Here is a 25,315-nt window from a genome sequence, read left to right as displayed (position 1 = left end):
GATGAAGGGGAAATATGAAATCTTTAAAAATTAAAGATTTCATATTTCCCCTTCATTGAATAATTTCTAGTTCTAAAATCGAAAGTTTCTTGCAAACTGCGTCAATTTTTATAACATCACTGTGAATGATAACAAAGATGCGTAATCTTTACCTGAACATAACTGGCTTATCCATCTTCAATAGAGCTATATCATTAATAAAGCCTTGGTCTTCATAGTCTGGGTGAAGAATTATTTGCTCAATTCGACGGATTTCCTCAGATGGCGATGGTAACTCAGATCCTCTCCTTAATAAACCTAAGCGAGCTGTCCAATATGCAGTCTGGGTGCTGAAATAAAAGTTAATAAAATTTAAAACGTTAAAGCCAAATGGCTTTAAATTAGCAGGAGATTTAAATATTCTACAAAGAGAATTTTTAAAAATGAACACTCGTGATTGACATTTTGTTATGATAGTTATGAGCAAAATGTTCATCATTCAAACACAATTCACTAATGGAAGGAACAAGGTTGATTAAATTGAAAAATTAGATTTGTTATTAATTTTCTTTTCCTTTGATTTGAGCATATGATAAGATAATACAATACTATATTCCCTTTTTAAGATTCCATTAAATTTATAAAAATACACATCACATATGTATATGTGGTCATGTGTTATGAGTATCTGTTATGCAGCCTAGAGTATTTCATAAACATCTGTCTGTTAAAAATTAGCAGAAAAGTAATTATATATCATATGTAGGTTGCTGGTTTGTTTACTTTATTACTTTTTAGTTGTAAAAAGTGTTCCTTTTCGAAAATTACACTTAATAAGTATGGTGATATTACATCAAAAACCATACTATATACAAGGAATTTTTTCCCATGCACAATATTGTTGTTTTCTACATAAACATTTATCTTTATATTATATTATATTATAAAATGATATTTTCCTAATCAGTACTGTATTCGTTTTTGTTTGATTTATTTATTTGGTACATTTTATGTGGTAATTGTTCATTTATTAGTTTGTTATTTAATTTGCAAGCTCTTACTGCATTTGTAAGTATTTAATTTCTTTATTGTTTTGCAGATCTTATAATTTTAAGCAGATAAATGCTGGAATTATGAAAATAGTTTAATGAGAACCAAATATATTTGGTGTCAATGCATACTGGGATTGGTGTCATTTAAAGATATCTTACAAACTTAGCATCATTCTAGAATTTTCCAGAAAATATATTTTCTAGACACTAAGATTTGTTTCTCCAGAAGATTCCGACTATAACTTACACAGCTATGGTAATTTAAATTGAACACTGGGGAGGAGTAGCCTTGAATTAGTTAGAAGTCTGCTTATGTTATCAATACATAACGCCATTACATAAGTATTGTGCTCACATTGTCACTAAATGATATTGATTTGGTATAAAAATAGTATATATCATTCACAAATGATTTGCCTACAATTTTAAAATCTAAATCGGAAGTCTTGCTTGTCATTTCCTGAAATATCTCTAAAGATTTTCTCTTGAATTATGTCTGTGAATTTGTTCAAAGCTCTATGTGAAAAATGTTTAATTCAAAGTAACCCTAGAGCCGGTTCTATAGCTGATGCAAGTGATGCAGCTATAACCAAATGACAGAATGTAGAGGTGGAAGAATTTAGAAACCCCAGACTGCATTAGGTGGCTGATTGCCTAGCACCAGCCTTGAATAATCTTAATGGAAGAAACCAAACTGCAAAGTCTGAAGAGCATTTTAGTCACCAGGTGTCTGTACATGGTAAGATAATAGACAAGATCCCATTAGCACTTTCTAGTATGGCAGAATATTATGATGACAGCTAAATTTTGCTACTAATTTTTACCTTAATATCATATTGCAGAAGTATTAATTAGATAAACCATGCATCCACATAATTTTAGTAGTCCTCACTAAGGATTACATATTTTTAAGCACTGGGAAAGATCAAGATCAATCAGTGTAAAAAATATTTTCTGATTAGAGATAAAATGTATATTACCTGTAAAAGCAATGTCCAGCAGAAATGAGCCACGTGTCTGAGATAAGAACAGCTCCACACTGGAAATCACCTTCCTTGTACAAGGCAACCTGCCATGGCCATGATCCACTAACTGTACTCTGCCCTCCCACGATGCGACGGCGATTTGCAATTACCATTGGCCGAATTCCACATTCTGCAAATGAACCATTTATATTTAAAATATTTACTCATGGAATAAACAAGTTCTTTCAAAATGCAGTTGTACGATTACTTTATTGCTTTCTGAAGAAATGTGTGATTAGGATATGATTAAGATAGTCTTTGAATAAAGAATAACATTCATTTGGTACCCAACAATACCGATTTGTTTTGATTTTAGGAAAGAAGCTGAAGAATTTCAGAATGATTCTGGACCCTACAGAACCTGAGATTCCTAGTCATATCTTGTGGAAATAAATTCTAATGAGAGTATATGTTAGGATTACTTAGATTTAATGAATAACCCAGCTACATAACCCCAGTAGTTTGCAATTACGTAAAATGAGAACTCATTCTTACTGCATTTTCTTTTCAACCCATGGGTAATTGGATGTTATTAGTATCAAATGTAGTATTTATGGTTTCATAGCACATATCGGATAATTAAGCCCAAACACTGACACTGGTCATAGCTCATCTTCAGGACTCGTTTGGGTTTATAGTTATATGGGAGAATAAATAAAATTAATTAATGATATTAAATATGTGAAAACTGCTTAGTTGCATAAAAAAAGAACATAGACAGTGAGAGTTTTTGCAGGCAGCCCATTTGCTTCTTCAGCCAGAGTCTGACTGAATGATGATCTCATGTCTATCTCATTTAGAAACATTACAGAAAGCTTCATAAGTGATGACACTTTTCTTCAGAAATCTACTGTTTGCATCCCGCTCTCACAGAAGATAGCAACCTTGGACCCAAATTCAACTGATCGAAGTTCTCTTCATTGACAAGTCCATATTCAGCCCAGAACTGATTCTTGGCATAACTTCATCTGGAGGAAACATGGGACTTAAACATTCCTCCAAGTTCACAGAAAAGGATCCTATGGCAGCAAATATGTCATAGTTTGGGCAGACATCATGATGGATGGACACAAGCCACTCTTATATGTGTTTGACAAAGACTGCTTCAAGTTACAGAGAGATGATCTTAGAACCCTGTGTATGACTTTACAGTAATGCAGTTGGCTCTCAGTTACTTTTTATGGATCACAACTCATCTACTCAGAGCTCAACCAATGGATGACTATTTTTAAGGGAAGATATTCTGCAGATTTGTAGATCTCACTATCAGAATGACAACTTCTGTGTGATTTGCTTTACCTATTAGAAATAGCTATACCCCAAATTAGCCTCAGCCATCTTCAATACCAATTTTATATATTTCTGCTGTCATGGGTATAATTCATGATCAGGAGTAGCACTTTCACTGTTATGTTATATAATTAATTTTCTCAGGTTAGTACACTGTATTCAAACCAAATTTTATTAAATCCTATCTGCTAATTTTTGAAAAATGTGTGTGTGTGGGGGGGGGGGTGTTAAGATTTTCCTAATTCTGAATCATTGCTTAACATGAGAAACATGGATTTACAACAAGACAGAATTTCTAGTTTTTTACAGTATGTGTATATGTTTGGTATAATTTACATGTTTTATTTATACAAGATCACAAAAAATATTAGTTTCAATTAATGTAAAATATTTGAGAATCAGACAAAGAACATTTAATACTTTCAAAAAAATTTTTTTCAGCATTCTTTATATAAATATATGAAAGTTAATTAAATAAGATGTTACATTAATAGTTTTTAAAGGCCTTACGAATAAAAATTAATTAAAATTTTACAGAAAAAAATTATGCCACAATCACTGACATGTTTTCTTTTCTTTTTACTTTATATATATATTTTTAAAATTAAGTAAGAGTTTCTGAAACAACAAATTATAAAGGTATACCTAGATCTCCACATTCTACTTTGATGACATCTTTGCTTTTGCACATTGATTGTTGAAATATAGTAGTAGACCTGAAAATGAATGAATTATTAATTCTTAAAAGTGAAATGTATTACTAGTTACCTTTTTACCAATTACTAATTAATAATAATGAAATTTTACAGCAAAAATTATAAATAAATTAAATGTTTCTGTGCTACAGCTACAGCAGTTTGAAAGTAATATTCTCTCTCTTTTAAGTACACAGCAGCACATTACAGCTTCGTTCTTGTAAGACAGAAGTCAAATGATTAAAAATAAAGATAAAAGACAGTTACTGTCCATCATTAAATAAAAATAAACTGAGATGAAAACATTTTAGTTGGCAGAGTAATCGTGGTTATCAAATTACTAAGTTAAAAAATAACAAATTTATGTTACATTTTAGGTTAAGCATGTAATACTGAGGATCAGAGGCATACTTTATTTATAATTTGTCTATATTAGTAAATTAAAAATTTAAATGATTTGGAATTTAAAAACTCTTCTTTCCTTGACAGACATTTTTATTTATCTGACAAAAGCTGTTATTTTAAAGGTTAAATTTATCTGACTAAAAAAAAAAACTCTAGGGCAAATCAACAACTGCAGAATTTCAAGATATGACAGCACTAATATGATCCATATTTAAAGACTTAAATTCATCACATAGTTCCAAGATTTAAAAAAATAATAATAAATAAAATCTGAAAGGGTTCAGATTTTAACAGTCGCCCAAAAGGGTTTGTTAAGAATTTTTTATGCTGTTGCACTCACTAACTGCTGTTGATAACCCTTTTTTTTTTTTTTTTTTTTTTTGTCTTTATAGCTTTATTATTAAGCATAGCTTTCTTTGCACGTATTCTATATACAATTCAACAGCAAAATTACAGAAGTTTTAACAGCAGCATATGTTTAGAATTTCTGATGCAGTGTTAAGTGTTGCTAACATTTTATCTATTTTTTTAAAGTTTTCTCTCAGTTCATCATATCAATGTTCAGTTTGCTTAGTAAAATGGCTTGGAAAACTTTTTTTTTTTTTTTTTGTCTTTTTATTATTAACACTTTGTGTGCTAAATTTATCAATTAAATATCATGTTCTTCATACTTATATCACATAAAACTCAATTCAACAGCAGAATTACAAAATATCTAGTATTTTTAGAATTTCTGATATACAGTCTCACATACTCTAAATAATAATGTTTTATTCTGTAGAGCATTTCCATTGCTCGCTTTCGAATCATTGAGTTTTTAATCAAAAATTCATTAAAGTTTTATAAAATATGAAATATAAAATTCAAAAGGGATGGATGGAGGTCTACGCTATTCAAAATTTGATGGATCTACATACCATTGTTTTCTCACAATGCAAAGAGCATACTTACATACATGCAGATTCTTCATTATTTCATTTCTTTAAAAATAATACATGGCAATAATATTTGGTGGCAACCATTTGAAAAGCCATACATCCATTTATAATGACACAAAATGCTATTTTGAGATTAATAGCCCATTCGGTCTAACACCATTTTGGATAACAAGGCAATGTTTTGGAGATAACTTTCACACCACAAATTTCCCAAAACACAGGGAAGTGTCTTGTTTGTGGCAAAATATACAGTGTTTATCTAAGCATAAATATAAAATATGCTTTGCTTAATTACCAAGCTGATTAGGTCCATGTTTCTGCTTAACATCCAGCCTTCACCAACAACAGTAGATGGTGCCACCTCCATAGCACCAAATTCACAATTTAAGGCTTGCGACAGATATGTTGACAACAGCACTGCCCAAACATTAACCTCTATCAGAGTATGATGCTGATTATTGTTGCAAGAGAATTAATGAATGATTACAACTAAAATGAATAGCATGAACTAAACGAAGCAAATAACGATCCGTGTCAACTATGCAGAATTTCAGAAAAACAAAACTTTTAATTAACCTAGTGCAACTGCAAAATATGCCTAGTTCCTGCAACCTTAGGTAACTTTATTTTTATTTGATTTCAACTGCAAAGTTGAAAGCTTGTATTGACAGCAATCACTTTGCTTCTATTTGCTATTTCCATGCATATTTTTCTGTTACCTACAATGCCTAAATATTAACCACTTGCGTTACGACTAAACTTCAAGGTTGCGATGCCGTGTGCTACAATATAACAGGCGGTAAAGTGTCTCATTTACGCCGCTCCACGTCTGCAAGTACAATCCAGAGCTGTAACTCGAGAAATAATCTCATTGTTAGGTGACGTGTGCACCACATTATTTTCATTTTGTGATAAATGCCTATCGACGTGGTGTTCACGTTGCTCGCGGTTTGAGACAAAAGCATCTCGATGTGTGTGGCACGTCTTTTTAGTGCAAGTGGTTAAAACAAAAAATTTAACTCTGTTATAAATATCCAGTTTTATTTTTTATCAAGATACTGAAAATGAATCAGAATATCTGATAAAAAATGTGTCACTTTGGTAAAATATATTACTAATTTTGTTTAATTTCATGCATCAAAAATCTTCATAATATGTTAAATATACCAAAAACTTACTTTCTGACTTCACGAGATGCTTCACTGGAAATTTCATAATAGAACTCTGATCCCATTGTAGTGTCATGAACACGTTTGGACTCCGACATATCCCTAAATTTTCAAAACAGAAAGGAAAAAAGGACCATTTATTTAATTGAATTAAAATATACATATATATAACTGCCATTAAAAACCTTTTATTCAAAATACGTAAAAAGATTAAATGATCTTGGCACACCATAATATTTTTGTATTCTCCGTCTATCTGAGACTGGAAATCAGTAAGATCTACCCAATAATGGGAATTAAATTCAAATTATTTTTTCTGTATTTTTCTGGCATGGTTTAAAGGTGCACAGTCCAAATCATTAAGTGTAACATTCTTGTATTTGGTAGAAAGTTCTTTCAACATTCTGTCATTGTTCTCAGTGTCCAGTAGCCAAATGAGTTTCATGGAGTACATGAAATAACTCAGTGTTCGTGATGTTATACTGCATAATATTGATGCCTTCTTTAATAGGACAAATGAGTTTACTTTTGTTTTCCACAAGCATCCCATCATAGCAGTTCAGCAACCAATAGCCCACATGGTTCTTTTTAGTAAATATTTAAACTTTTTTTTACATCATTTATCACTTTTGGTAAGTAGTAGATTATTTGAAATGAATCAGAGATGTATATCATACTTTGTCGGTTTGTCATTTGGCATTCTGCAGAATGCCTAAGCAATGCATGTAAGTTTTGATTATATCATACATTGCCAGCCACTTTTCTGCACACTATAAAATGCCTAGGTATTCTGCAGAATGCTGGATTTCATACTTTGCCGGTAACGTATATAAAATTTTTATTGAAATAAAATCATTTTCTATAAAATTAATTTTTTTTTAATATTACAAAAATTTTATTACTATACATTTAGATAATATCAAATAGAGTAAACTGTAAATTTCAGCATATTTAATTGCAGTAATGATTTTAAAGGAATTTTTGAAAGAAATTAGGCTTGAATGGCAAAATCATTCAGTCAAATATATAAAGTATGTATGCTTTTGAAGTGTGCAGGGCCTGGGGGAGCATTTCTTTCTCCTTTTGTCAATCTTGAACAGATTTTTGGAACAGAGTCACAGTGTTTTTGGAACCAAAAGAATAATAAATTATTACAAAGTAAGATCTAAAATTCATCGACTTTTGAGTGGAAGAAAGTGCATGAATAGCAGATACACTGAATTTTGTGACTGAGCTACTGCCTAACCCCAGTGTGCTGAAAAGCAATTCCACTGAATTAAATTTTTGAAACCTATGACACATTTTGATTTTCTCAGCCAGATATCTTGTTATTAGTTATATATAAAAACTGAAATAGCAGCAATGTGTATTGTGTACACTTGGGTAAGTGTTGAACAGAAACCTATGAAAGTTCATTGCAAATACTTTTTATTATGTTTAAAATTCTTCAAACGATAATCAAAATTTTAAGTTGCTCTAGAAAATGCACTGAAAAGGAAAACTTCAGTTACATGAAAATCTTATGCAAGCAAAAATTCTGCAATCATAGAAGGAAAGGCAACGTTTAGATCAAGAAGGTAAGAGTAGTAAGATATGTGTATGATAATGCTATAGCTTATTGTTGGTTTCTGTATTCTCATAAAACTATCCACAAATATCATATTCTTGAGCAAGCCTTAGAATCAGGCAAATTTTTACCTGCTTTCTGAGCTTGCATGCTAATTTTGACAGAAGCAAAAGGGTCACTGTTTTTTGTAATGTGAAAAAAATTTAACATGCAATGCCTGAGGAATTGAAGAAATTTTCAAAGAATAGGGCCCTATCATTGTCATTTATGCTTCCATAGAAAAAAGACCTTTTGAGTGAGAATGTTTCAGTGTTTTAAGGTTTGGTTTATTTGATTACAGCAGAGAACACGAGGGAGAGAGCCTAAAAGGAGGGATGCCTTTGTGGAGGATTTTCCTAGGGAAACTAGCTCGTACACACATTAGTCAGTGTTATAAGAACTTAACCCTTAACATAGTACTTAATTCTTTAGTTTTTCAATCATATTACCTACATTATGTCACTAGTTATCTCACTGCATGTTTAAGATTTCATTTTTAACTTTTTTTTTTCATTTGCTGATCAAACTCAACTAAAAGACAAGAATACAAATATTATTTTATCAATTACTCACTTAGAAAATTCATTGCTGAAGTAATTAATTCTTAATAAGCTTTTTTTATAATGCAGAAAAACCCCAATTATCCTGCAGTGAATTTAAAGGAAAGCTCAACCAAAATAATATCAAATTTTATAAACACTTTTTTTGTTGTACAAAAGATTAAGCAAATAAGATACTTATAGCTCTGTCATAAAGCAGAACAAGACTATGACTTAAATCAAGCAAAATATGTTGCCAAACAACCGAGATTTTAATGCCCGTAACGTATAAGCATGACGTCGCAACATAATCACACCTTGGCTTTTTTGTAAACCTGATTAATTATTGATATGCGGGTTTAAATTTTGTAAAAAGAAAAAGTTTACTATTTATCAGTTTTTCAATCACAGTCTGAATGGTTAAAATTTTTGTCTCAGTTTTAACAGAACAGCATGCAGCAGAGTATTTTCAAAATTATGAGATTCTGGCATTAAGAAAAGTGAGACTTTTTTGAAAACTGATATACACTTGCTATGCAATATAAAAAGTTGTAAGTGATAAGTAACCAGTGATATAAGTTTTTATGTATTATGCCCATAGTTTGAATGTGTAGAGTATTGAACTAAATAAAGGGTGATTTATTGGTTCAAATTTCTGCTGAAATGACTGGCATGAATTTGGCAAGATCACCACCAATTTTTATGGTTGATAGAATTTTGTTATCAAATATGCCGTTTTCATTTCAAGGTAATTATGTCTGTAATTCCTTTTTTCTTTCAAAATATCACATAGTTTACATTTAGGTGTCTGGTATTTGTGTCGATTCCAAATAAAATGATTCTTTTTTATAATTTTTCGCCAAAGTTTTTTTGCTTCATTCATTTTGCTTTTCTACTGTAAACTGCATTTTTTCAGTAATCCAGAATTTTCATGTATCCAGAATCCCACATTTCCAGAGAGTTAAGCTTTTACTGTACTATGTTTTAAAGAATCCTAGTATTTAAGAAACGCCGAGAAATTTTGAAGAAAGACGGACAAATAATTCATTATAAAAAAGCACATGACTGTCTGTTAAAAAAAAAATCGTAGAAAATAGCACTGCATACAGTTACATCACATAATTTTGTGGCTGTTCACCTCAACTTTTAGAAATTAAATCAAAAATTGTTAGATTCCCTCCCCTGACTTAAAAAAAAAAAAAAAAAAAAGAAATAGCATTGAAGAAAACAATGATATATATAGGAAATTAAAAATATTTAAATGATATGTTTGCTCGTACTTGTAAGTCAAAGTAGCGCAAACTGCTTTTCCTAATTCATCCAACTTTCTTCGAAGACCAAGCGAATCTTGAACACTCTCAAGACAAAGCTTGCCCCACTGTCCTTTTTTGCGAACCATCAAGTAGCCGCTAGATCTGTAATGTAAGCTTTCAGCATCAGGCACAGACTCAGCAAGCCTCACTAATGAAAGAATTGAAAATATGATTAATGCACTCTAATAATGTAATATAGATATAACAGTACAAAGAATCTAGTAATTAAACAATGAGGGTTTGAATAAAATAATTATCTAATTATTCATTTTTTGAGATACGATTTCAAAGATTTGTAGTTTCGAGCACTTTTTTTTTTTTTTTTTTTTTTTTTTTTTTTTTTGTCTGCTAGCCGAATTACTTATTTTGTCATAAAAACTCTTAATTTTAATTGCAAAATTTGTTTTTTTACTGTATTTGGTGTTTTAGATTTTTCTATAATTTACAAATTTTAATGAAGTTTGAGTTTTTATGTATTTTTGCCCTGCCGTGAAGTGAGAACTGATTTGATTGAATTAGAAATATATCGCTAATGGAAACCATGGAAGTAAGTTTAAACAAAGTGCATCAAAAAATGTGTATAATTATTAGGCCATATAGGGAAGTCATGGTGTCCACATCAGGTACTTTCTTTTAGTAGTATTGTTAATTCTCTTAACATTTATTTCATTCACTTTCAAAATAATGTAATGTTAAGAAGTTAATGAAACAAAAGTAAAAATGAGTACTACTAGCAACAGAACTCAGTCAGACAAAATCTCAGCTCTATTGCTGTGCATTGCCAACAATGTTATCAAAGATTATAATAAAAGAAAGAATTTTGTATTATATTGTTTAGAATTATATCTCGCTTTTCTTACCATTTCTGAGAATTCTGCCATAGATCTTTGCATGTATACTCCCTTCAAGATCTGTTATGTCGGTTGGATGAAATCAGTGAATCATAGTCTTGTGTTGTTCTTGTTAACTGTCTATTTTACACAGCCCCTCAGTTGTCTTACATGAAAAATTCATATATCAAATGTAAGTTGAATACTATCATAATTTATACTTACCACAATATTTTTCATCATTTCCCAATGGGCAATCATCATGTCCATCACAAACCTGGGTCCGATTGATACAGAACTTAGTTTGAGGACAGATGTATTGACCTGCTTTACACCACGCTAAAATATTTAAAGGAAAACATTTTTGAACATATAGCTTTTCACATATGATGCACTATAATTCTGAACATAATTAATGCACTTGAATATAATATTAAAGAATCATTGGAAGAAAGATGAAAACATGTTTTTTTTTTCAAACACTTTACAAGAAATTTGATTAAAATACAAGACATTTTTCAAACAGTCAAGGTTTAAACATTGAATGATCAGATCATGTACATGATGGCATCTATGATCTGATTGAAACAGTATACAATTACACAATATGCTTTTAAATGCTATGAATGCCATAACTGACAAACTTGAAATATGAACAAAGAACAAGGTTTTCGCATGAAAATTGGGATTTTCTGGGAGGTTTTCATGCAGCACAGTGACGCTATCCCAAAAGAACTCCAAATTGAATTTAAATTAGAATCAGATTATTCAACTATTTATAGGCTAATTTCATTTTCATACTTTGCTTACACTTTTATTTTCAGAAAAAAGTAGAGAAGAAAAACTTTTTATTTAACAATGCATCTTTAACCCCTTAAGGCACACATTAATTTCTAATTTTCGGTCAAAAAATCACCTATTTTTTTCCTTGCATAATCATATTCATGCATAATCATATATATGCATAACAGCCAGGGTTAGCTTCAAATCGAAATCTCGGTGGTGCAATGTTTGGTTGATTTATACTAATTTGATACCAATTCCTTGCTATATCCAAAATCTCGTCGTCATTATCTTCCGATTCACTTCCATCACTCAAGAAATCATCACTCTCATCGATGAAACTGTCTGATAAATTCGCATATTCAAAATTGTCATCGTCAGAGTCGCTCATTATCAGATAACTTTTTTTAAATTATAAAAACACTTAGTAATATAATTTGCAGTTAACTGCTTACTTTTATTATATTTACATAATAAAAATGGATATATTACCTTTTCCACACCAAACGACTACTTTATAGCAAAGAATTCCTAGCAAACTTATAGCTAATCATCAAAATGCGCCACGTGGTTTACACAGGAAAAATGCTGAATAGTGGTGCCATCTATGTCAAATAAGTTTAATTATAATCTAGCCTATTTATTTTTACTGGAACGGATCTCAGACAAGCATTAGAAATAAAATAACGCGAGATACAAGGGCACCCATGTGAGACACGGGCATGTGCAAATTTGCCGGAAACTTTCGCCCGTGTGAGACACGGGCAAATGCGTTAAGGGGTTAAATATGAGAGAAAAATTTAATAATCAATGTACGTATTATTGTGAAGATAAACTCATAAATGTACAATTTATTGATGCAATACCAAATTAAATACAAATTCTCGTTAAATCCTCATAAATATTCTACAAATGCATATAACAGATTAAGAAAAATCAGGCTTGTTAAAAATCTTGATTTTGCTGAAGAATAAGACCATTTAATTGGGCCATGGGGACCCATAGATTCCCAAGCCATGCCATGATACCCCATAAATTTCAGCAAGTGAATCTTGATCTTGTCTTAAAAATTAATAAGGAAGTTATGTTTGACTCTACAACTGTGTCAGGTGCACTGAAAAACACTGAAAGTTTATTTTTCCAGTGATCAGTAGATTCATATGGTAGGTTCAATAAAGTGTAGGAATACTGACTTTGGAGATAGTGTACAAAGCAGATGTTTTTCTTTTTACGAAGCATTTGGCTTTACTACCATAATTCTGTTGGTGAACTGAAAACAATTCATACGGCCTTACATCAGCTTAACTGTCAAATTGTCTTCAAAACAATCCTCCTGTTGAACTCTCAAAAGTCATCCTTCAAATTCTAGCCAGCAATAGGACTTCTGATTCGAAACATAATGGTAACTGCTTGCGCCTTTAGAATTCTCTTGCCAGTTCTGCAGCATTACAGAAAATCTTAGTTAACTGTAGAATAAAGGGAAATCATAGAGCCCATTTCTTAGTCAAAAAAGGAATGATTGCTCTCTGGAAAGTTGGAAATTGAATGACACTGATAAGCATGGAATTTAGCGATATTTATGACTCAAATGTGTGCATAATATTTAGGGAAGAAGGCTTCCTGGACAAGGAATACACTACCCCAGATTTTCACATGATGCAGCTGTAAAGAACTATCTTTTCAGTACACCTCATTGGCTTCATGTTCAGTGGTTTCACTTCGGTCTCAAGAACTCTCAGTGTGTTCTCTATGTAATAGGGAGAGCATTTAAAAGTGTGTTCTGATTTTTAACTCTGTAATCCAGAAGTATTCGGAGGCAAACAGCTAATGACATAAGTGCCAAAAATCAGACAATTGTACATAAATAAATAAACATATTTTTACTCCATGAACTCTGGGAATTTTTATGCAGCCTTTCACGTGAAATATTTTACTGGCTTGAAATCAAAGAATCTAAAATCAGCATAACTGTGCAACAAGAAAATACCTTTCTTTCCACAGAAAGCTTAGGAAGATGCATAATATGTCACTAATAGAAAATATGTCTAATATCATATGCCACAAATTAAAAATAAATAACCACAAAAAGTGGTTTAAAAAGTGTTTATGTCAAACTTATTTGAATTGTCCAGTAGATTTGGCTTTGGGAATCTAAACACCACTTCTTCAAGTATGACCACTCTGTATGTTTCAACCTCATACAGCATCTCTCAGTAAGTTTTAAATTATCCTCCGAATGAAGAATAAAGATCATGAATAAAAAAATCTTGATGAAAAAATTCCATTCTTTGGCTGCTAGAGAGATTTCTAGTGGAAAATTGCTACATTCTAACTCACAATATGACTACTACTACTACTATTAATACTACAACAATATGACTTATTCACTATGTCCCAAAATGTTACAGGGTTTTAAATATTTCCTGAAAGAAATATTGTACCGAAATTATTCTAATAGCATTTTGTTTCTCCTAACCTCTTGAATGCACCATGTATGCTCTTATATTTTTTCTCATTTTTTGCCTGTCATTTCTTTCTTATATATACTATCAAGTTTGATCCAGTTCTTAGGTTCTAGCTGCCAGTTGCGCATCAAACAGTCACCATTGTTGTTTTCAAAAAACCACAATGTTAGATACATGTAATATTGTATACAATATTAGATATGTATAATATCTAATATGTTATACATAAAATACAAACAATATATATTGTATGCATAATATATTAGATACATATATATATATAAAACAATCCAAGTACAGAACTGTTCTGTAACACTTCAGGCTATGTTTCTGAGGAAAAAATTTGGCTGTTCAAAACTTAGTCTGATAAAATTGCCCTTTCTATATGGCTTCTTTCATAAGTGTTCATTAGTTTTTTTTTTTTTTTTTTTCCAAGCTATATGCTTTGTTCATCTGTAATATTATCCAATTTAATGCAAGTTCTCACAGATTAGTAACCATAATGTTTAAACGTAAACCCCACATTGATATAGATTTATATTTAATGTTATGTGTCACTGGGTAGTTTAGAAAGTTTAAATGTACCAAATATGCATGTTGTGAAAACATTTAAGACTTATTATATTCTTCAATTAACGTTCCAAATGCACCAGTTTTTTGTATTCAACCATGTAATTTTATACCAGACAAAATTCATTCTTTCCTGCCCATTTCATTGTGATTTGAATGCAGAGTTTCCTGAGCATCCAAATCCTTAAGTAGTCATTTCAGAGACGCTATAAGTACAGATTGAGACAGAAAATTTTATTTTGAACTTGGTTGCAATGAAATTATAAATATGAAGCGAGCTCACTCCTTATTTTTATCTTTTAAAATAACTCCTTATTTTTATCTTTTAAATAACTTTTTTTTTATCGTTATTAATTATCACAATGAAGTAAGTTTCCTCTTTAAAATTTTTATTACTGTGGTTAGTTTTAAGACATCTATTTGCAATAACTAATTAAATAAATCAAATTACTAAGTCTCACTTACGACAATTTTGTTCATCGCTGCGATCTTGACAGTCCTCTACACCATCGCATATCTTCTGAGACTGACCAAGTACTTTCAATAGATCAGTACATGCTAAAGGAAGATTAAAAGTATTTCTTTTTACATAGGAAAGAGTTTTGAAATGCATTTTAATGGTCAGGAAAATTTGTAACTGCTTCAGAAATGCACCATTAAGTAACCTTCATCATGTATACATTGATAGTAGATATAAATAAATAATATCAAGTTTATAACTTAAATCCAAAATTATTCAGCACATTTCATGTTTGGAAAAAAAAAAAAGAGAGAGAGAGAGAGAACAAAATGAGGTACAAACACATTCATTGTTTCCTTGGAAAGACACTTTAAAACAATTTTACACAATAAAATTTTAAATATTAAGTAACCTTCCACATGAACTCCATTTGTAGCTCAAAACACATTACATGTTCAGCTCAATAATTTTGGACAACCATGTATAAACGATACAAAAATACTGATGCAGATAATATGATAATGTATTATAAAGTCCAAAATCCATATGTGCAATATCTCCAGATCACTGCCTCCTTTCTCCGCCCCCCAAAAACCATTCTCTCTTAGAAAGTCTGATTAGGAATCGAAAATATAATGCTCAATAAAAGGAAGCAGATGTGCTGTAAAAGCAATTTTTTGCCTGCCCAACTTAGATTCCTGCATGTTGCTCAAATACTAGCTGACTAGGGAACTGCACCATAGCCAGCAACAGTACTGTGATGTAATATTGAATTCAGCCACAATCACATTTTTGGCCCTTGAGTGGTTGTGGGGAGTTAGCATTGTTCTATCTGATCTTAACAACAAATGAAGCCCCAATGTTGCTGTTCTACATGTCTTACTAGATTTGAAATGATGATATGAAATCCAGAATTTTCTCTGGAGTTGTCAAAGTCCTAATGATTCTGGATTTTGTACTGTACTATTCAATGCTATTTATTCTGGATTTTGGACTTTGTACCATTGTACACTACCATTCTGACAAAATTATAATTTGTTTTACATCATACATTATGAAAAGAAGACAAAAAGATTTTATAAAAGTAACAGAAAAAAATAAACTGGAATATGGTCATTCCTGATAAGAATGCAAGTTTGACACCTTCTCACCATGCTGGCAATTAAATTAGCATATTTAATTGATAGAAAAGCCAATATGCATGACTTATTCTCACTGTAGTGTCTTCAAAACTGTTGCAGCAAAAGATAGCGCACTTATTGGTCTGTTAGGCGGTGTACATGCAATTTAATCTTAACCTCAGCTTCTACACTTTCAAATTTTAACAAAATTAGGCAATCAATAATTTAAATCTTATCACAATTATGGATTTTTGAAATTTCTAAAAACGTGTTGTATATATGAACTTTCTAAACTAGATTAGATTATTTGTTACAGTAAAATACTCAATGTTAGATTATTTACATAGATAGTGGTTCAGGGGAAACTTTCTAAAGAAAACTACTTCTGTGCATGTGAACGGGAAAAAAAAATGTAAAATCCATATGTAATCAGTCCATTCATTAGTCAAGGACCGAACGAAGATTATTAGAGTTCAACAGTATTATCCACTAGGCCATCTTAGGGTAAAACTTTAATCACTTTTGAGATATCTAACAGTAGAAGTTAATCAAGAAGTGGTAAAATATCCATGCTTAAATCCCGATATTTTTCAGGTTAGTTAGTCATGTCTCTTGACAAAACTGATTCAATTAAACTGAGATCAGAAAAGGCTTGAATTGGTTTGAAATTTTACAAGAAAATATAAAAACTTTCCATCTGTTTAAATTTTTTTTTTTTTTTCTTTGCACTTGCATAACTTTTTAAACAATTTTAACCCAGTTTCAAACAGTTGGCTATTCCATATTTATTAAGCATCAAAGTCAAATAAACATATTAGTAATTATTTTCTTGCAATTTCTCTTTTTCAAGTGTATAAGTAGAGAAATTATGCAAAAAATTAAAACCGTTTGCATCAAAAATGTATCTAGAAGACAATAGTTCGTATTAAACAGTCAAATAAAATTACATAGATGGCTAACTGGTGGCCCATGGCTAAATTAGCAAAGCTTATTGTGATTAATCAGATTTATGAATTTGTGTATACGTTTATATTTCTAACAATTTTAGGCTATTTTGATAGAAAGATTATTACTAATCAATTCTGCAAAAGTCCTGAAATAATCTGTGTTTATTATTCCAGGATATAATCTTAGATATTTGCTAAACATAATGTTGTGCAGTTTGTGGCCCCAAGACATAAACTGGGCTTTGAGAATAAAGAAGTTGGCAGCACTGCCTTAGATCATTTAGGGATGCATCAACAGCAAGCACATGGAGATCAAAGTATATGCCAAAAGAAAGTGCTCCAAAATTAAGATATTGTTCCTTCTGTAAGAAGTTCTTTTGAGAAAGCTGAACTGGTTGCATCTCATTGGTTCCCTTTTCCAGATAATGACAAGATACAAGTCATTGCGTAGAAAGAACTTGATTTCAACTGACCATTATTGAGCTTTTTGTTATTTTCTCCATGTAATATGTTTTCTGACCTACAACAGTCTAGTCAAACAGCAGTCTGTAAATGATTCAATGGAATGGAATATGAATGATCTGGCAAGTAGTGCTAGTCTATTGAGTCTTTCTCACAGCTGAAGCACTATGCATCTTAAGGCTGTTCAACAGGCACATATGCAGTTCTGATTTGTTTCCACCTTCAAGAAAGAAGCAGAAATGATTTTCAGAAAAGATTGTAACTAGGGGAGGGTTTGGTATAGCTAAAGTAAGACTCACTCAGGAAATAATTCAATAGCCTATTTACGACACTGCCATTAAATTCTCTATTTTTTAAATAGTATACAGAGAAAACTGCTTCTTAACGTTTAGAGGGCAATGTAGTGAAGTTTCTAATGAAGTAAAATATCTATTATATTGTGAAATAACTTCATATTTTTTCATGAGCTATTTAAAAATAGGCTTAATTCTAAAGTTCTACCATAAGAAAAAAATGAAAAAAGAAAAAAAAATATTTTATTTATTTATCTTCTGAAATCAGTTTTATACATTAACTGGAAAGCATTAGTGTAATATACATTGTTTATTAATGTTATACTATCTTCATAGTATAATTTAGAAAATTTCATCAGCAGCACTTTTCTGCTCTCTAGAGGTTATTTTATTATGACAAAGAATATTAGGGCTCTATATGTGAACGGATGCCTTTGTAACAGATTTTCAAAACCATTACAATACCTATATTGCCAGTATATTCACTAGAATTTTAATCCAGGACAAAGTACCAATACTGAGCAATCTTATCCCTTTGTCCACTATGTTCTATAATTCAGATAATTTACAACATAATCACTCTTATTAAATCAAAGACTTAACAGTTCTTAATATATGATGTTAGAGCTCCTAATTAAAATCTGGTTGATTATTTGTTTAAAGCAAATCATGGAAAGTTACCTGCTAAGTGGAGAGACTGTTTAATGGAAAACTTTTATGTTAATTTTGAAACTGCATTTCTGCACATTCACAGTGGCCTTTTTTTCACTCTTCCCGAGTTTATAATAACTGCCAAGTGATAAGATTTAATAACATAAAAGTAGTACTTTATAATATCTAATTTTCAAAATATTTTTAAAGATAACATACTACAATTCTTTTCATCTGAATTATCTCTACAGTCTCTTCTCATGTTGCAACGACTGCTGGATTCCACACATTCTCCACTGTCACAAAGCATTTCATCTTCAGAACAACCTACAAAAATTACCATAAATAAAACTTTCACTTAAAGACTCACTAAAAATTTTAATTAAAATTTAATATAATAAATTCTGCTTTATTTAGCATTAGAATTTCACAAATAAGGTGTTAGAAATCTCCCATTTTTAACAAATGACTTTCAGAATTGCTCTTATTAATATTTTATTGTGAAGAAGTGACAATTCTAATTGAGCCCTTATCTTAAAATACCTAAGTTATTATTGTTTTTAAATTGGTAAAGCAAATATATACGTAATGCATTTTCTGTGGCATTTAAACATGAATGCTATTGCAGGCCACTGAAATTGGAAATTCAAGCACAAATATGCATAGGTCTTGAAGAAACTCAGGTATCAACATTTGGGATAATATAATCATCTAAGATGTCAATATTTCTTCCATCTTACGTTATGTATGATTAACTACCCTTTATACCTTTCATTTCCAGCTTAAGGATAATTCAATCAAGTAACCTCGACAAATATCCCTATCATCTTCAACTGTATAACATAAAAATTGTTTCTGCTACTGTCTTAATTCAATTATGGATCTCGGGATAGAGCTGTCTAGCTCAGAAATTTATTTGCAGTAATGCTATAATTTGAAAGGTTATTTGGAACTAATTTGTTTATCCAAACATAGCAGATGGGCAAAATCCAAGAGTGAATTATTTTATGTGTTTATTGTTTACAAAATGCATTCAGAGAATGATCCAATGTATATATAATTCGGAGAATTGGGATGAACATTATGAAAAAATTGTGTGTTGGGCTTCAAAGTGAATGTTCTACTTAACACCCCAGCTGATCAAGCTGAAGTGTTTTCCTAGAGAGACAACCAAGGACAAACTATCTGTAATCAGATAGTAGCAGGTGGTAATTATTAGAACTACCAGTTTGAAATTTCAGCAATGCTGGACCACATGTGCACGTACCTACATCCATCGAGAGCTAAAAGTCATACCATGAACATTGGCATGTACGTTCGAGTATTGCAGAAGTAAAAACTTTAAATCAAACAGGCCGTATAACACACACTCAGCAAAAACTGTGTCAGGACAAAGATCATTAGAATTGCAGGCAAGACAATTAGTGGATACAATCTAATTCCAATATGACAGTGCAATGGCAAGCATAACTATGGTTGTACTTCAACAAACATTTCCAGATCATCTGATTTCCCATTCTGGTGATTTGATTTGGCCATCCCATATCCTAACTCTGAACTACTTCCTGTAGGTATTGTCTGAAGGTCTTTGCTCAATGTTTGGAGATACAACTGAAGACTGCCATCAGCCATTCAGCACATGCTATTCCACAGGTCATACTGAGATGCATAATACGGAATGCCTTTCTGCATCACCTCAAACAATGTATTTGGGCAGAAGGAGGATAATTAAAGGATGCTATTTTTAAGGTGTGCTAATGTTTTGTTTTGTGCATGTTATATATTGCATTTAATGGCTATGTGTCTGAGATACATCATGAATGTCTTTCTGCGTCACCTCAAACAATGCATTTGAGCAGAAGGAGGATACATAAAGGATGCTATTTTTAAGGTGTGCAGATGTTTGTACACATTATACACTGCATTTGATGGATATGTGTATGTTGTTGTTTCATAATGTTGCTGTTTCTACAAGCCATCTGTCTGTAATTGTTTAAATTTAATAAGTAACAATATGTACTACCCTTTATGCAGTCTATTTTTAGGTGAAATAAGCTAAACTTATCAGTAATAAACTAACTCTTTTGACACTTTTCTTCTTTATGCATCATTTATTCTTGTTTTGAAATAGTCATGATTTATTTCCTGCAAGTTGCATAATATTTTTACTTAGCTTACTTGTCTTTTTGCTTCCTTTTTTATTGTTATTGCTTGCTAAATTTTAGATTTTCATACTTCATTATTCATATTACATCAAAAATGATCATTACTATAAAAATAGTACATATGTTATGACTTACTTTTTGAGATGAAGACAGGGTACTTCCCAAGACTCACTGGCATAACTGTTGTAGGAGCAAGTGTGGTAATATGTCTTATTATTTCAGTTTTATCTTTGATGGTATCTTGATCACTTTGAGTTGTTTGCTGCTCATGCATTAAATCATCATCTAATTCGATTATGCCTCCATCATCTGATTCTATGTCATTGGGGTTAAAATGGAGAGCCGAAAATTGAGGAACAATTTTTGGAACTCCTGACAGAATTACGGTTGTAACATTTAATCCATCTTCATTTCTATTTGTAATCAATGAATCACCTGATGTCACATTTTCAGAAGTATCAGTAGATATATTTCCACTTGTTTCATTACTCTGTACAGCTGATAATAAAGTGATTCCATCATCTGTTTGGTGGTTAATAGTTGACAAACTTGCATCTTCAACATTTTCAAAACTACTATAAGCTGAAGCATCTGTGTATACTGCACTGGAATCAATAGAATCAGAATTTAATGTTAATTTAAAACTGTCTAAACTTGAGAGACCTGGTGTTGATGTATTTATTTCGTCTTTATTGATAATAACTCCTTCTGGAGTATCAGATGATTTCACAAAATTATGATGAATAGTTGTTGATTCTTCTGTAGATATGCCAATAATAGCAGCAGACTGAGAAGTAGGCATATCATGTTTCTCAGCATTATTGGCAGGTGACATTGTAGTTAGAGAAAAATGGGCTTTATGAAATCCATGACCTTCTAATGTATGAATGCTAAAATTATTATTTAAAGATTCACCAAGGTCCTTAATGGTATGAAGTTTTGTCTCAGATGCAGAGTGCGTAACAAGTGAAGGAGCTTTTTCTGTCATATTTAATTCACTTATATACAGAGAAATATCTTCTGTAGTAATAGCAAAATTTTCATTAGAATCATATGAATATTCCTTTTCAGTAATTGTTTCAGCAACATTTAAAGTCTGCATTTGCTGTGAATTGTTCAAGTCTACTGGTATCATTGAATCAGTTTCATTTGCCTCATTAGCAACATTTCCAGATTTATTAGTTATGTGTGAAATGGTAGACGTTACCATTGAAATATCTTCCGATTCTTCAGTTGAATTAAAAAATGGCTTTAAGTTGTCTTTGACTGCTGTATTTGATATGCTTTCATTTCTGAAATCTAGGTCATCAAGTAGTAGTACATCTATTAACTCAACATTTTCAGTTGGTGCAGTGTAGCTATTTATTGTTGTGTATTTCAGAAGATATGTTTTGTTCACACCAACGTCACTTTTTAGGCTTTGAATGTTTATCTCTTGTTCATCTTTATCATTCATTATATTAGTGCTTAAATCTAATTCAGCTAGATCACTTGAATAATCAACTGTTGATGATACATCATTGTATGTTGTGAAACTGGAGTTAGTGTCACTAGTGTTTGTTTTAGGAAATGAATCATCATCTGGGTTTGCTTCAGATGATGTTGATTCAGGAAAAAGACCAAATAATTCTTTATTAGGTAAATTCGCTTTTAACTCTTGAGTAATCAGAAGACCTTGAGTAGTTTCTGTATGGGTATTTTCTATTGGAATTTGAGATTCAGAATTTTTTTCACTTTTAATATTTACAGTTGTGGATTTGTGTATTTCTTGATGTAATTCTGTATCCTGCAAATTTGATGGTACTAGATTGGTATCTTGAATGTTTTTTTCTTCAACAAGTCCAATAATATCACCATTGAATGTAGAGGATACATCCAGCCAATCAGAGCTATCGGTAGAATATGTAGTTTCTGTAACTGCAGATTCTATCTTTTCCAGAAATCTGTAAGATGCATGATCATTCCTATTAACAAATGCTGAATCATCATTAACTGAAGATCGTACAGTATCTGAATATTTAGTTCTGTTCTGTATTGGCCTGGCCATCTCTAATCGCCCACTTTCTGGCAAAGTGGAAGTTTGATTCTTTTTATTAGGCTGTCTAACTACTAGCGACACTGAAGACATAATTGATGAGGCAACTTCTCCTCGCTGAGCATCTGAAATGATTGGTCGAAGTGGTCTGCTGTTTCGTACTGGAATAGGAGCAGGATCAACATGGGATAAAGGGTCTTCTAAAACTTTGACAGAACCTACACCAACATGCAAAGGACTAGATCCAGAAGATGGCCTGAAAGGTCTTTGGGCTTGAGAAGGACTTGATTCATCAAGCAACCTGACAGATCCTCTTCCTGGAGGTGTCCGTTGATCACCAAAGGATGGAGAAACCGAATCTTCAATAGGTACAGGTCGCCATTGGCCATAACTGAAATGAGAGTCTTCTTCAGGATTAACAGATCCAACAGCAACTACATGTCCAGTACCTGTAAAATATTATAAACATTTTTACCCTGGAATGATAGGAAAATTCTATTTTAACACAAATTCATTGAAGATAGACCTTTAAAAATTGTAATGCTTATGCATCGTTATTCTGCATACCCAATTGTTCAAAATTAAAGAAAAATCTGCAAAATCATATTCCTTCATCTCAGGCCAGAGAATTGTTTTATTAGTGAGACTTCTTACTTGCACATCATTATTCATCATCAGATAATAAGTGAGTTGCATTAATACTTAAACATTTTTGGAGCAATAATGAAACAGCAAAATAGATATATTTTTATGACTGTCCTCTCTTTCAGTTTTAATAGTTTCTTCACCCCAATTTAATGATTTAACATATATCACTGCATTTTCTGATAAATCTTTGAGAGATAAATCATTAAATAAAAATTATCTAGAAGATACATTTAATATAATAGATATGACAACAGAATTTATACAAAAAATCCAATATGAAAGAATACAAAAGATAGTTAAAAAAAGAGCTTCATGAATTAATATAACTTAAAGACCAATAGAATTGTTTGATGGCCAATAAAACAACCAGAAGTATATTTGTAAGTATTGTAATGAATTTTGCATAGAGTTAGTTTTAGTGCAATTATATGTGAAATTGTATTTTTCTGTGTAATGTAACATGAAAAATTTCCTCATAAATTACATTATAGATATATATTTATATGTAAACTTATGAAGCAAACAAATGAGTATCAAAGTCTGAGTTCAAGACGGAGTATTTCAGGCTTGTTTTGGCAAAGGTTTCATTCTGAAAACTGTATGTATTCCAGAAAAGTACATAAATAAAAAAGAGGCCTTCCATTCCAGTCAGCCAATACTCTTCTTCATTCAAGGAACTGTATTCATTCATGCATCTGTTTCATAAATCATCTTCCAAAAATTCTGTAAATTCTTTACTAATTTAGCTTAAAATAACACAGCCAACAATGATTATTTTAGAAGTCAAACAACAAAAGTCAGCATTATATTTGCAAGTTTTCCAGGACTAATTTTGATGGCTTGACTAACGAACCAACTTCCTCAGCTGCCAAAGTGCAAATGAATGAGATAAGATAAGAATGGGTGGACAGGAGTTAAGCTACTGGCACCATCTATTGATGAAACAAGAAAACTAAAACATAATTTCCTTCAAGAAACAAACTTTGTTCCTCCTTCAAAAAATTTAACTTTTGGTTGGTTTATTCTCTCATCAATAAAATTCCCAGTTCCATACTTGAGGACCCCATTCCGGATAAGAATTTCTGAGCTATTTGCAGGTTACATTGGTCAAATTAAGAGAACCTTAAAATTTCGTGTTGAACATGATGTATATGTTAAGAAAAAAGAAACACAGACGTCCTCTGTAGCCCAGCACTGCTGGTCCAAAAATCACACTTTCCATTTTTCTGCAGCCAAAATTATTCAAAAAAACACATTCCATTATTGAATTAGATTTTCTAGAGATGATTTAATCTTCTGGCTAATAACCCTAATTCCAATCCATTCAGGGTCGTTTCTAGGGCACTGGCTGCCCGTGTACTTTCCTAGGGTTGCTGCCCCCAAGTTAAAAAAATGCTCGGTGATTAATAAAATATTTATTTCAAAGTCACTAAGTACTTGAATATGACAAACTGTATAAAAAGTACTTACATATGTCAAGTACTTACAATAAATTTAATGAGTGTAAAGTATTTAGTTATGGTATCACGGAGAGTCCAGCCACCCCCGATTTTCACCGCCCGCGTACTTTTACGCACTGCAGCCCTGCTAGGAAGGGCCCTGAATCCAACTTTAACTTCAGCTTTAAAGAAAATTATGTTTTAGTTTTCTTCCTTCACCAAAAGATGGTGCCAATTGCTTAACTCCTGTCCAGCTATTTTTATCTTATTACCATATTTTATCTCGTTCATTTGCACTTTGGCAGCTGAGGAGGCTGGTTTAGTAGTCACACCATCAAAACTAGTCCCGATAAATTTGCAAATATAATGCTGACTTTTGTTGTATGGCTGAAATAAGTTAATTATCTGTTAACTGTCTTTTGTTCTTACAACTAG

General features: G+C 31.4%; 1 protein-coding gene across 3 annotated transcripts in view; it reads right to left on the bottom strand.

Moving 5' to 3' along the window:
• LOC118183464 (uncharacterized) overlaps window positions 1-25,315 on the bottom strand; it is a 194,202-nt gene that overhangs the window by 13,828 nt on the left and 155,059 nt on the right. For all 3 annotated transcript variants that reach the window (XM_085812641.1, XM_085812644.1, XM_085812643.1), the window contains exons 8-16: window positions 20,894-23,242; window positions 18,813-18,920; window positions 15,125-15,217; window positions 11,067-11,180; window positions 9,979-10,159; window positions 6,563-6,655; window positions 3,992-4,062; window positions 2,012-2,186; window positions 153-329 (exon numbers count right to left, since the gene is read on the bottom strand). In XM_085812641.1, coding sequence (XP_085668767.1) covers window positions 153-329; window positions 2,012-2,186; window positions 3,992-4,062; window positions 6,563-6,655; window positions 9,979-10,159; window positions 11,067-11,180; window positions 15,125-15,217; window positions 18,813-18,920; window positions 20,894-23,242 — 3,361 coding nt within the window. The remainder of the gene's footprint in view (window positions 1-152; window positions 330-2,011; window positions 2,187-3,991; window positions 4,063-6,562; window positions 6,656-9,978; window positions 10,160-11,066; window positions 11,181-15,124; window positions 15,218-18,812; window positions 18,921-20,893; window positions 23,243-25,315) is intronic.

The sequence above is a fragment of the Stegodyphus dumicola genome, chromosome 3 (assembly GCF_044657685.1).
Source record: "Stegodyphus dumicola isolate Sdum_Otavi_A_Nest chromosome 3, ASM4465768v1".
Taxonomy (NCBI): domain Eukaryota; kingdom Metazoa; phylum Arthropoda; class Arachnida; order Araneae; family Eresidae; genus Stegodyphus; species Stegodyphus dumicola.
The sequence above is the reverse complement of the archived record's forward strand: the minus strand, read 5'-3'. Positions and strand labels throughout refer to the sequence as shown.